This window comes from Oryzias melastigma, linkage group LG7 (genome assembly GCF_002922805.2).
Source record: "Oryzias melastigma strain HK-1 linkage group LG7, ASM292280v2, whole genome shotgun sequence".
NCBI classification, from domain to species: Eukaryota; Metazoa; Chordata; class Actinopteri; order Beloniformes; family Adrianichthyidae; genus Oryzias; species Oryzias melastigma.
The window spans coordinates 19,358,387-19,371,835 of record NC_050518.1 but is presented as its reverse complement, the minus strand read 5'-3'; the positions used below and the strand labels follow the sequence as shown (position 1 = coordinate 19,371,835).

General features: G+C 40.2%; 1 protein-coding gene across 16 annotated transcripts in view; it reads left to right on the top strand.

Moving 5' to 3' along the window:
* The window catches only part of hspg2 (heparan sulfate proteoglycan 2), a 145,227-nt gene extending 131,885 nt beyond the window's left edge, over positions 1–13,342 (top strand). For 12 of the 16 annotated variants that reach the window (XM_036212853.1, XM_036212859.1, XM_036212860.1 and 9 more), the window contains 18 exons: positions 1,098–1,182; positions 3,124–3,268; positions 3,345–3,447; positions 3,532–3,641; positions 3,764–3,872; positions 3,944–4,042; positions 4,362–4,583; positions 4,689–4,933; positions 5,004–5,175; positions 5,259–5,381; positions 7,247–7,303; positions 9,432–9,507; positions 9,638–9,716; positions 10,030–10,077; positions 10,290–10,360; positions 10,443–10,526; positions 10,734–10,837; positions 11,454–13,342. In XM_036212853.1, the coding sequence (XP_036068746.1) occupies positions 1,098–1,182; positions 3,124–3,268; positions 3,345–3,447; positions 3,532–3,641; positions 3,764–3,872; positions 3,944–4,042; positions 4,362–4,583; positions 4,689–4,933; positions 5,004–5,175; positions 5,259–5,381; positions 7,247–7,303; positions 9,432–9,507; positions 9,638–9,716; positions 10,030–10,077; positions 10,290–10,360; positions 10,443–10,526; positions 10,734–10,837; positions 11,454–11,626 (2,105 nt within the window). In that variant the 3' untranslated portion in view covers positions 11,627–13,342. The remainder of the gene's footprint in view (positions 1–1,097; positions 1,183–3,123; positions 3,269–3,344; positions 3,448–3,531; positions 3,642–3,763; positions 3,873–3,943; positions 4,043–4,361; positions 4,584–4,688; positions 4,934–5,003; positions 5,176–5,258; positions 5,382–7,246; positions 7,304–9,431; positions 9,508–9,637; positions 9,717–10,029; positions 10,078–10,289; positions 10,361–10,442; positions 10,527–10,733; positions 10,838–11,453) is intronic. The other 4 variants (XM_036212856.1, XM_024292018.2, XM_036212857.1 and 1 more) reach the window with 3 other exon arrangements.
* Positions 13,343–13,449: the final 107 nt, after the last annotated feature.

Here is a 13,449-nt window from a genome sequence, read left to right as displayed (position 1 = left end):
ATTAAAAAAAAAAAAAAAAAAACTACTGTCTATCCTCAAAGAATTTGTTTTTAAGTTTCAGGTGAAGATTTTCTCACATGAGCAAAGGTTTGAAGCCCTTTGGCTCATCCTTTGAGTGACCCCCTCGTGAGCATGTGCTGTTCATCTGTATATCAAAGCATGAGCTTGTCAAGCATGTGGATGAAGAAAGAGGAGGACGAGCAGAAGAATGGATCAAACAGATTGTGCAGCGCAGTGACTGAATGACAGTTTAGGTCATGGCTTTGGATGGCTTCAACCAAACACGCCGTTTTTACAGTCCAGTTTTTTCAAAGGCTTCCTATAGTACAGTGGCTCCGAAGTCCAAATCGCCCGACACAAAGAGGGTTTAAAGATCACAATTAAAAAGGCAAAATAAATTATAAAAAGACAACATTACATCCTGGGAACCAAAACGTGAAAAAAAAAATGCATTTCAGAAAATAATTTCCAGAGATCAAAATGAAATGAAGCACAATAAGAAATTGGAAGCAGTAGGTACTATGGGACATCAGTGATTAGATGATGTTGAAGTTTTGAAGAAAACAGAAAGATGTTTTGCCCGAACGGGGGAGAGTTGATTGCGCAATCACCTTGTTTTGGAGTGGGTGTGGCCAGAACCTTAAAGGAATATCGTCTTGACAAAAACTAACAACTGTTAAGGCAAACAAATGTTGTCATCCAATCAGTGATGTCCCATAAATCTTTTCTTGATTCTTATTCTGTTTCATTTTTTATCATTTCTTTTTCATTTTTGGAAATGACTGTTGTTTCTGAAATGTTTCTTTTTTTACTACACATCCTATTTTTGGACTTACATTTTAGTTTCTGCAACGTTGTTTTTTTATATTTGTTTTGCTTTTTTGGTGTGATTTGGACTTCAGGGCCACCATACCATAAGCCTGTAATTACATCCATCCTAACAGGTTGCAGAAATCCTGGCGGAAAATATCAACAATTAAGTGGAATCACACGATTCCTAAAGGGGTTGTTGAAAATCCACTGACTAATTAGGATGGATATTAATTTTAAGTTTTGGTAAATTATGCAAACATTTCACTTGTATGTTTTTTCAACAGGTATGATCCTCTACAATGGCCAAAGAAGAACCACTGGGGCTGACTTTATCTCTTTGGGACTCGTGAGCGGCCGTCTGGAGTTCAGGTCTGACTCAGAGAGACGCAAAACTTAAACAAATAAAAGCTGAAATCTCATTTATTGACCTAAATTTTACTTAACTGACTATTGCAATGTAACGATGTATCTTTACTATACAGCTCCAATCTATGTCATTTAATTGAAATGTTTTAAATACATTATTTAAAGCAGATTTTAGGTTTTGATTAATTTAAAAAAATTGATCACTTTCTACCACATTTGCTGTTTTTTCTTGAATTTTAAAACCCACTGCTGAAATTTGTGTTTTTTATCTTGTTCTTGTAACATTTTTGTCATGATGGAGGACGTACACAGTATAAAAAGAAGCTCAAAATTAAATTTCAGAATATTTCTTTATTTAAATGGTTGTGAATCAGGAGCAGATAATAAAAAATGCAGGTTGAAAAAGAACATGTTTGTTTCACTGCTCTGCTCCATTTTAATACATCCACCTGTAAATGAATAGATCCATAAACAGTATTTCTTAATTTCCTAATCCGAGCTGACATTTGGCCCGCTGAGTTTGATGGGACAGTTTGTCAGTTAACATAATGACATTTAATTATTTATTTCCAATTTTAAATAATTAATGACACATTTATTGGATATTTTCATTTTAAATGTATGTATTTCAATTTGTCTCTTTTACCCCAAACTGCACCATGAAATAATTAACTATATAATGAAATATATAAATGTGCTTTCAATGGCTATTTCAATATTTTAATACCACGCATATTTAAACATGTATTTATTGATTTCCTATTTTATTTATTCGATGCCAATTTTAAATAATTAACTAGAAAAGTTGCATTACCTGCAATAATGCTGGTGTGAAAGCTTTTGCTGAATGTGGTTGCGGAAGAAATTTGTTTTATTTACTGAATAATGTCATGAACGTTCTGGATGTTTTGATACCAAGCTTGCATAATTTACAAAAAATGCCCCAAAAATTGAAGAATTTCATGAAAAAATTGCTAAAATAGTAGCTTAATAATAATATCTTAATAATAGATCAGAATTAGACTGAAAAACCTTAGTGGATGCAAATTTAGCCAAAAAACCTAGCACGTTGCTACAAAATACTAGCTTAGCTCCAAATTAGCTTTTAAAACCTACATAAATCCCAAATTAACCAAAAGCAAGAATGTTTATAAAATAGTAGCTTTTCTCCAAAGTAGCTCTTAAAACCCAAATAGATGCCAAATTTAGGCAAGAAAGTTAGAACGTTGTTAAATAAGAGCTTAATGCCAGGTTAGCTCAAAAAACCTCAGAAGATGCCAAATTGGCCAAAAAATGCTAGCAGGTTGCTAAAAGTTACTAGCTTAACTCAAAGTTAGTCCAATGCCTCAGTAGATGCCAGATTTGCAAAAAAAAAAAAAAAAAATGCATGTTGCAAAAATACTAATTTAGCTCCAAATTAGCTTTTAAAACCAATATAAATGCCAAAATAACTAAAAAAAAAAGCTAGCTCGTTGCTGGAATACTAGCTTCACTCAGAATTAGCTCAAAAAAACTCAGCAGATGTCAAATTAGCTAAAAAAGCATTTATTGTGTAAGCATGTATTGTTAGCATTCACACAATGACTCATTTATGTAATAATTGAATGTTTTTTATTTATTTCAATGTGTCATCCATGCTTTGTATGTTGTTTTACATTTAGTTTGAAAACATGTATTCCTTCATCCTAGAAGTATCATCATTTGTACTAAAAATATTTGTGCCTTTAAGATTTTTTTTTTATCAAATCAAAGTGATGAATCTGATCTGAACACATTTAGAGTGAACCTATTAAAGCTTTAGGGGAAGGTTATCCCAAAAACTTATTAAAGATGTATCTTTCCCAACTAGTCCTCAAAACTTTCTTCAGATTCTTTTTTCGGATTATCATGTTTCACACCGAAGACGTATTTTCCCTTCCTGACACAATCCCCTCGTTATTGCAGGTTTGATGTGGGTTCTGGAATGGCTACGATACGTGACCCCAACCCCATTAAAATTGGAGAGTTTCACACGGTTGAGTTACATCGCAACATCACCCAGGGATACATCGTTGTGGATGGAGGTGAACCCATTACTGGCACCTCACAGGTATTTCAGCACAACGCCATTTGCTGCCCCTGCTAAGCATGAGCACTTTCATGATCACATCTTCTGTGTGGCTCAGGGCAAATTCCAAGGCCTTGATCTGAATGAGGAGCTGCATGTGGGGGGTCATCCGAACTATACAGTCCTTGCCAAAACTGCTGGCATCAAGTCTGGTTTTGTTGGTAAAACATCCCAACGTTGAGTTGAGACAGCGATTCTCAAACAGTGTTTTCCCTTGTATGACACGTGGGACCGATTGTTTGCAGGCTGCATCCGTCAGCTGATTATTCAGGGAGAGGAAGTCATCTTCAAGGACCTTGACCGCAGCTCTACTGGTGTTACAAACTGTCCTACCTGCAAGGATCAGCCATGCCAGGTCAGACCAATCAATCCACATTTCGTTTTCTCCAGTTTGGTTGGTAGGTTGGTTGCCTGGTTAGTTAGCTGGTTTGCTCCGTTATCCCATCCTATTCAGTCAACCATTATGTCTCTTTACAGAATGGAGGGAGGTGTGCGGATTCAGATGCCAGTTTGTACAAATGCAGCTGCCCCAGTGGATTTACGGGCAGCAACTGCCAGCATCTCTCATCCCTTCATTGTCATTTAGGTACAAGTCAAGAGTCGTGTTGTTTCATGGATGCACGTCTTTCTAATCTATCATCTCCTTACACTCTTCAGGAGCCTGTGGACCAGATGCCACTTGCATAAACCGTGCAAATGGTCTGGGCTATGACTGCCGCTGCCATCTTGGCAAGTCTGGAGACAAATGTATGGATGGTAAGACAAAAAAGTCCTCACTCGTTTATGAGAAAATGTCAAAATAAAAGACCCTAAAGATAGAGTTAAACTAAAGAAAGTCAGTCTGTAGCAAACCATTTTTTTTTTTTATTCTATGTCTGGTTAGGTGGGAATCCAAGTAAAAAGTGCTTTATGAGCTTGGACCATATTAAAACTTAACATCAGTTAATTTCAAAGTTACCCATACAAGCCAACTTTTTCAATGATATTCCAATTTTCTTAGAAGAACGTCAATGTACGATGATACTGGTGAACTGCAGGTATCCTGTAAACCTTTGTGTATCATTCATTTCTCTAGGTAAACTGGTGACGACTCCACTGTTTGATGGCACAGAGTCCTACATAGCTTATCCTCCCTTGACGAACATCCATGACGACCTGCGAATTGAGCTGGAATTCAAGCCACTGGAGAAAAATGGCCTCATGTTCTTCAGTGGAGGAAAGAAAATGAAGGTCGAAGACTTTGTGGCCATCTCCATGGTGGAGGGACACGTGGAGTTCCGATACGAACTGGGAACAGGTGAAGGGAACTTTGAACTGTTTCTGTCACCAGAACTTGAGTTTGGTTCTAGTTTTATTAGTTCTTGCTTCTTTTTTGAATGTCTTTTTTTTCTTCCATTTCCAGGACAAGCAGTACTTCATAGCCCTGAAAAACTCTCACTGGGAATTTGGCACAAGGTAGTGGCCGAGCGGAACAAAAGAGCCGGTTACCTCAAAGTCAACCAAGGTCCAGTTGAGAGGAGGACATCTCCGGGAAAAGCCCAGGGCCTCAACATCCATACTCCCATGTACTTGGGAGGAGTTCCAAACATGGACATCCTGCCCAAGCCGGCTAACGTCAGCGCGATGTTTGAGGGCTGCATTGGAGAGGTGAGACATCTCTGCATGGACTAAATCAATAAAGTTCTAGGAAGTTTTAGCTTTCACCTCGTCCGTGTAGGTTTCCATCAACAACAAGAAGGTGGATCTGTCCTACAGCTTCACAGAGAGCAAATCAATCAGTGAATGTGTGGACTTGAGTCCCTGTGACCGTCAGCCGTGTCTCAATGGTGGCACCTGCATTCTGAGTGCTGAGTACGAGTACCAGTGTCTCTGCAAGGACGGATTTGAGGGTCAGTTGGTTCAACTCCAATGAATTGATTGGGTATCATTGACCCTTCAACTCTAAACCCCACTGGTGTTTGACCCCCTATAGGTGAGCGGTGTGAAGTGGTGAAGTACGTGTGCCAGAGCCATCGGCAGTGTCTCAACGGCGGCAGCTGTGAGAACGGCATGTGTGAGTGCGTGTCCGGATACACAGGCCTCAACTGTGAGGAAAGTAAGTCAACACTGGCAAAAATAAACCACAATGTCAGAGGAAACTGTTTTTTAGCTTTCTTTTTTCTCAGCAGATGTCTTTGAGCAAAAACACAACTTTTCCTAAAATTCAACCTACAGGCTGTGCACATCAGTGATTGGGGCTACAGGCTATAAGGGCTGTAATGGGGCTCATAATGACCTAGAGGGCAAATCCATCATGGCTTTCCAGTGGTGTAGTGGTTAACACTCTTACCTCACAGCGAGAGCTCTCCAGCTTGAATCCCAGCTTGGAGCGTGGAATTTTGTCCAGGGACTCTAGTTTCCTCCAACAATCCAAAAAACATTCTCACTCCCAACTTGTCATTTATAGACATATGGTTAGAACCCCTCTGCGTTACCTTTTGACATTTTGCGTGTCCCCAACTTGTTGTTTTTTGACCTGCTGACTGTTCCCATCAAATTAGTTGTCCCCAAATTCTGGGGCTGCTTGGTAGTGGGCCACCGACTCTAATCAGAGGTCCCCAACCCTCCTAACGCTTACCACTTCCGGGACACGGTCTTGTCCAGTAGTGGTACCTTACCAGTATTGGTTCTGTGTCCGATACCACGTCCCAAGGGTTGGGGACCCATGATGTAATGGGAACACGTCAAAAAATGATGAGTTGGGTACGCCCAAACAGTTACACTGAGGGGGCCCGAACCATACATCCATGTATGATGAGCTGAAAGTGAGAATGTGTCGCAAAACCCTGTTTTATAGTTTAATAGGTGATTCGAAATTGTCTCAAGGTCTAAGTGTGTGTGTTTGTCTGGACCTGTTTAGGGTGCACTCAGCTTTTACCCAACAGTAGCTAGGATAGGGGCTGCACGGTGGCGCAGTGGTTAGCGCTCTCGCCTCACAGCGAGAAGGCCCTGGTTCAAATCCCGGCTGGGACCTTTCTGTGTGGAGTTTGCATGTTCTCCCCGTGCATGCGTGGGTTTTCACCGGGGACTCCGGCTTCCTCCCACCGTCCAAAAACATGCTTCATAGGTTCATTGGTGACTCTAAATTGCCCCTAGGTGTGAATGTGAGAGTGAATGTGTGTGTGATTGAGGCCCTGTGACAGACTGGCGACCTGTCCAGGGTGTACCCCGCCTTCGCCCTTCAGTAGCCGGGATAGGCTCCGGCACCCCCGCGACCCCGAACGGGACAAAGCGGTCAAGAAAATGGATGGATGGATGGATAGCTAGGATAGGCTCCAACCCTCCAACCCTGTGACCATGACAATGGATGGGCCAACCCAACACTTCTCGGTTTGAAAGTCAAATTTAAAAAGTTTGCTAAGTTGCCACTAGGTGGCCAATGCATTCTTGGAAAAGCATCACCTTTCCCAAAAATGGGCCAGTAGGTGAAAGAAACCACCTGTGAGTTGTTGAAATGTTGAATTTAAAAACAATCTTTCAAACTTGTTAAATCTATTTTTCATTCCTGTGTCCATATTTATTTAGAAGAAGAAAAAAGAAAAATCATTCACTAAAATACAAAAAAAATAAAAATAAAAAAAATATTTGAAAACCAGCAGGGGGGTTACCACTTGTTCCCTTGCTTTCACAGTCAATGTTCCTCTGACATACATTCCCCCAGTAAGGAAAAATAAATACATCAGAAGTTGTGAGGACGTTAGAATTTTAATATTTAAAAGTCACATTTTCCCCATTTTTCATTTTTTAAAATAAATTAATGTTAGATTAGATTGATTTGCTGGTTGGAGGGGCACCCACAATGAGTTCCAGACCTCCAAAGATTGTAGTAGCACCCCTGTCCAAATGACATGAGGGGAAGGGTGACTCCAAACAATTGCACGTCTTCTCCTGCACTCTCACACCTGTATCCTGCACACACAGGCCAGCTCCTCAGCTTCACCGAAGCCCCGTGGAAAACAGAAGCCAACGAGGCCAATGGTACAGTATCTCAGCAATAAGTCTGCCTGGCTTTACTCGCACTAACAGGGCCTCGACCGAGCCTGACGGGGTTGCTCCAACTCAGCCGTCTACTTTCTAACCCCGTAACTGCCGGAAACATAACCAATTTTTTGGCCTCAAGCTGATGGAACAAATGGAAAAAGAAACTGTCCGCTTTTTTTTTTTCTGATAAGGATCATGTCGATGTTTCTACAATGGCAACTCACAATATACAACCCTGATTCTGTCTAAAAAGATCTCTGACGAACAAAAAAATACCACATGTTTTGTCTGAAACTGTCTCAGTCAGATTACATGCAGCTTTACTAACAATCTCAAGAGAATTTATTTTTAAAAATAAAACTGTTTATAACAGAATAACAAGGTGTTGGATGGGTGAGCATGGGGTTGTTGTTGTTGTAATACTGCATCCTACAGATGTATGTTAAAGTTTTTGCATCTTGATTTTGGATAAATTCAAAAAATAAAGTTACACCAATTTATATTTTCTCTTAAATGCTTTCAACAGTGAGCTGTTAAGATTCTAGCCTTTTTTTACTGAAATCCATTACTGCCTATTGTCTTGTTACTCATAGTCACATAAGAACCGAAAGAAACTTGAGCTGTTTATCAAAGACGTTGATCCACCACATGCAACCAGAATGAATCAATGAGCTTAAATCTGCCTGAGACTAACAAATCTTCTGAAAATAAGACACATCTAATTTTCACAGCTAAGAAAATCTCTTAATTGATATATTTGATCTTTAATCTAAATAAGGTTTAACAACCCTTTTCCTTTAATCCTATTTTACATTATGTAAACCAATGAAACGCATTAAGAGTGACCTCTTAGCACTGATGAGAACTGGACCGAGTGAAATCACCCATTGAAAATGGCTGACTTCCAGCACCAACAAAATAATGAATTAGTTTGCCTTTTGTTTTTACAATCTGGACGCTGCCATGTTGGAGCCAGACGTCATCAGTAAGCAGTGAAATCAAATCTGTCAATCGAATGTTTCAAAACGATGGACATTGAGGCCAGCAGGCACAACACATTCTCTCTCCCAACTCATCATATATGGAGGTATTATTCAGGCCCCCTCCGTGCCACTTTTTTGATGTTTTTTTGGTGTCCCCAACCAGGGCATAGGCGACCTAGGCGGCTGCCTACAGCACCATCTGCTGGAGGGGCACCAAATCACAATGATTATATATCAATGTTTTCTTTTTTTTGTTAAAAAGTTTGAAGCCCCACTCATTTAATGTAAAAAATAAAATAGAAATAATAAAAAAAATGTAAATAAAATAACTCCCTTCCTGTTGCTGCTGCTGTCGAAGCTGGGTTGGTGATAGGAGAGGGGCGCGGTGTTGCTGCTGTTAGTGCTTCATTAAAACTTTAAGGATGAAAAAAGAAAGAGGAGAAAACACAGGCTCAAAGTAGAGGTTTGTCTGTTTTACTTATATAAAATTGCTTGGAAATTCCCTCCACCTGCACTTTGGTCAAAAAAGACAAATGTACCTGGAGATCGAGTTTTTTTTTTTTTTACTTTCAACACCTTTAACTCTTTTGCTTGTGAACCTCTTATGGGCTGCAGATGACCCCACCCTTATGTGTGATCCCTCCGAAAACAAAGAAGCACAGGATTTTACGTCTGCCACGCACACCAGTCAAGATAAAAAAAATCCTTAAAAAACAGTTCTCTCTTGTGGGGTCCAGATAACACTTTTAATGTTAACATGCCTAGCATAGCACAAGGGTTACCAGTTGAAATCCCTCCACTGACCAGTACCGGTTCGGGACCTGGAGGTTGGGGACCCCTGATTTAATGGGAACAATCAGCATGTCAAAAAATTACGAGTTGGGGCCACCCAAAATGCCAAAAAGTGAACCATACGCCCATATATGACGAGTTCGAAGAGAGAATGCTTTGGCAGGCACCACATACTACCAATAAGGCCTCTGATTGGTCAGTTTATAACTTTTAAACCAGTGGGTACCTCCTATTTGGAACGTGAAGGGGGAAGGGTTACTCAGTCCAGTTTTCATACACAGACAATGCCTCTTACCCACATCATGTGTTTTTAACTCTGTTTTTATTTTTACCATTTCGTTGTCTGCTAGATTCCCCTTTTCAGTACGCCGCTCAGTTTCGCAGCGATGGATATGTAGCTCTTCCAAAATCCATTTTCCCAAGAAGGTACATTTCCCTATTGGTTTATTTTTTTTTGTTTTTTACTCCTAGTTTTTGCATTATGAGACAATTTAATTGTCTAAAGTGCTGAGGGAACCGTTTTACTCAATAATTATGCTCTTTTAATCTGTTTTAGTGCCCACGACTCTCCAGAGACCATTGAAGTAGAAATCAACACTCGCTCCGCTGATGGCCTGATCCTGTGGCAGGGAGTGGTGAGTGTCCGTCCCGGTTTGTCCCCAATTTCAAACATTTTTTTCCCCATTTTAGTTTTTCATTATCACCCTAACAATCCAAGTTTACCCCCAGTACTGTTACCGCTGATGTTTTAGTACCATTCACCCTCACATCATCCATAATGCATTGCTGCCACTGCTTATTGTTTTTTCTTATATATTTTTTTTAAATCATAATTCCTCCCCCCGCCATTAAAACTCCACTTGATTCCAAAGCATTGTTGGGCATGTTGGCTGTGACCCCACTAAAACCATGCATGTGCTTGTCTAACTCACCCTCCATTTTCCTCAGGAGACCGTCGGTGCACGCAATTTGCGAAAGGTGCATGCTAGCAAAAAGGTATCGTCACAAGCGCAAGACACGTTTTGTTTTCCAGCCCCCGATTGAAGCCAACAGGAGGAGGTCCCATGAGTGTTGATTGTTTTTGTGATTCACACGTCTGGTTATGTTTGTCATCCAACTTTATTTGTACAATCGCTCATTACACTGATAGATCGACGAGGATTCAGCGTTTCATTCTTCTATTATCGTCAACTCCTTTTTGTTTTTAGCAACCTGGAGAGCACAGCAAGGGCAAAGACTTCATCAGCCTCGGCCTTCAAAACGGACACCTGGTTTTCAGGTGATTTTGGTTTCACCAACACAACTTTTTGCCACGATCCTCTTTATTGTGTTTACCAAAATTAAACTGTAAATATCTACAGTTACCAGCTGGGCAGCGGAGAGGCAAAAATCCTTTCTAAGAAGTCCATCAACGATGGGAGATGGCATAAGATCACAGCAGTGAGGTATCACTTCATTCCCTTTCATTAGAAATTAAAACCTCCATTTTATTTATTGAGATTAAGCACTTTAGAAGCTCATATTTTTGATAAATGGAGGTAGAACGTGGACGGACATTCTCTAAATGTGTTGATTGCAATGTTGCCGTTGTGTCTCTGTTGTTGGTCTGGTCATTAAATTGACCAACATTGTCTTTGTGCTGTTTCCTCCAGGACTGGAAAAGATGGATACATCCAGATTGATGGAGAAGACCAGGTGCACGGACAATCTAAAGGCAAAAGCCTCATGGTCAACACCAAAGGAAGCATATATCTCGGTGAGCAGAAATTCCTACAAAAATACTTGAAGGAGCATTTGGGACAAACGGGGAAGGTTTTACCACCCAGTTATGTTCGGTTATCTCAACAGTTTGAGTAACAGTTCCAAGCATTTATAGAACAATGGGGACATCTCTGGTGTTCTATAAATCCTTTCTACTCAGGATATTTTCCCACCTACACACACTGTGTATGCGCAGACTGAACCAGGTTGAACTCTAAACCAATCAGATTTGGTAGTGACGTATGGACGGCGTCCATTTTAATTAAGTACCAACCGTTGATTCATTGATCATGAAGGAGAAATGAATAATTGCTCTTTGTGTCCGGCCAGCAAGTCTTTCATTTATCAGATTAGAGCTGTGAAAGAAAAAGTTTAGAGAAAGGTTTGTGAGAATTGTAGTAAAAGAAGAGGAAGCCCCTCCCTGCTGATCCAGTGTGAACTCCATTGCTCTTTAGTGTGTTCTTGAACACGCGTCACATATTTGGTGTGCCTGTGGCTTAAAAGCAAACCAGTTGCTCCTTCCTTCAGAAATGCATCACCTTATGATCATATTGTGTTTTTTTTTCCCAGCAAGCATCAGTGGTTGATGGTTGTGTGTTCCTGTGTGACAGGCGGCGCTCCAGACATGCCGGTGATGACAGGAGGGAAGTATTCATCGGGACTGGCGGGCTGTGTGAGAAACCTGACACTGATGAACGCTCGGCCGGGCCAGCAGCCCGCGCAGGCCGTCGACCTGCAGGCGCACGCCGCCCGCGGCGTCAAAGTTCACCCCTGCTCCTCGTAGACACACACACACGCGCAGAGAGACTTGGGAGTGGCGTCAAACACACACCGCACTCAAGAGACTTTCAGAGCCCGACACGAAAAACCCAGACGCTTCTCTCTGTGTGCCGTAAAACCAAAAAGAAAGCAAAGCGAACGTCTTCTCCTCTTTACCTTTGTGCTTTTGACCAAGGACTGAAAGCAAAGGACAACCAGAACCCTGTCAGCTGTAGTTTTAGCCACGAGAAGATTCACTTTTTAGACCTTTTAGAAGATCCTACGGAGTTGGAGAGGTTTACAGCACTGAACTTTTATTTATATATATGAAAATTATATTTGTGGGGGGAAAACATGCAAACTAACCATAAAACTGCTTTCTAGCTTTCCTAAACTGTTTTGTTTTTTTCTGGGTTCTAGTACCGTGTGTGTGTGTGTGTCCAGGCTGTTTATATCTGCATTAATACTTGAAGATGTTTAGGCCTCCTCCTCCTCTCTGCATCTTCTCCGTAAACCGGTCGGGACGGGAGAACACACAAGGTCACACGCAGCTTCAGTACAAAACTCAGGACGTCGGAACAGAAAACCCCAAAACGTTCTGCTGCTTTAAACTCACTGTAATTTTGCTTTTTTTTTTTTTTTTTTTGCCGTAAATGTGTTTTTTTTTTCCTTTTTGTTTGTATTTTTTATGGAAAGTAAACGACAACAACAACAACAAAAAACTGGTGCTAATTTTTAGATATGGATCAGTATAAAGACGCATTAAAAACCTGTTTTATGTTAGCATGCATGTCTTTGGACGCATGTCTCCTTTGATTGAGTAGATCTCAAGAAGGTTTTTTTTTTTCTTTTTTTCTCCATATGTGTGTTGATGAAATGAAAGAGTCAGGTAAGAAATCTGTTCTCGGTCAAACTCCACTATATATTGGTGTCATTATCCTCAGGAGGATCCGTTCAGAACCGCCTCATCATTTCTGGTTTGGAAGCTTTAGAACCACCTCAGTGTTTTGTTTTGTTTTCTCTGTTCATGGATTCATGTCTGGATGCTGATGAGACCTTTTGCCGATGACACCATGTTTTATGTCAGCAAAAATTCACATTGAAGTTGGCACTCCTCTCCTAATGGGGCTCACAGCTTATCTCTTACTTTTTATTCAGCTTAAAGCACACGTGTGTTAATATCCAATCGTGAGCGCTCTTGTTTTTATTTTAATTCATTTTTTTCCCTCTCTAATCTTCGTTTTGATGCTTTTGTGTTTAGATTTTAGATGACAGAAGCCTGGTGTTTTGTTTTCCTGCATTTTTGTATTACCCCCCTCCCCCATTCACATTTTAAGTCAGTTTCTATCAAAGTTTTGATGATTAAACTGCTTGGTTTAATAAATTAAAACTGGCCTTAAAAATCCCTTTTTTGGCTACAAGATCCTAAAAGTTATAAAAACGAAGGTATAAATACACTGTGTTAGTGCATCTGCTCTAAAACTGGATCGTCAGTCAGATATAAATTTGTCAATAACCTTTTTTTTTATACACAATATGGATAAAACTGCACTATTATTAGCGTTGCTGGAAAATTCCGCTCTGATTTCCTTTTTTAAAGCACCCTACAGTCTTGGCAATGGCAGACAAAGAAGATGATGAGTTGTACAAAAATGTACCAGATTGAATTTGTCCATGTTATAATTCTCAGCCAGATGCTCCCCATTGCTGTTTCCTAAATAAAAACAGAATTCATGTGCTATTTGGGTTTTTTTTGTGAGATTTATTTTTTTGTCCTCATAATTCTTTTTTTAAGGTCACTAGAAAAAACTGTTATTGGGGCAATAGGTGTAATCTTCAGATTATTTT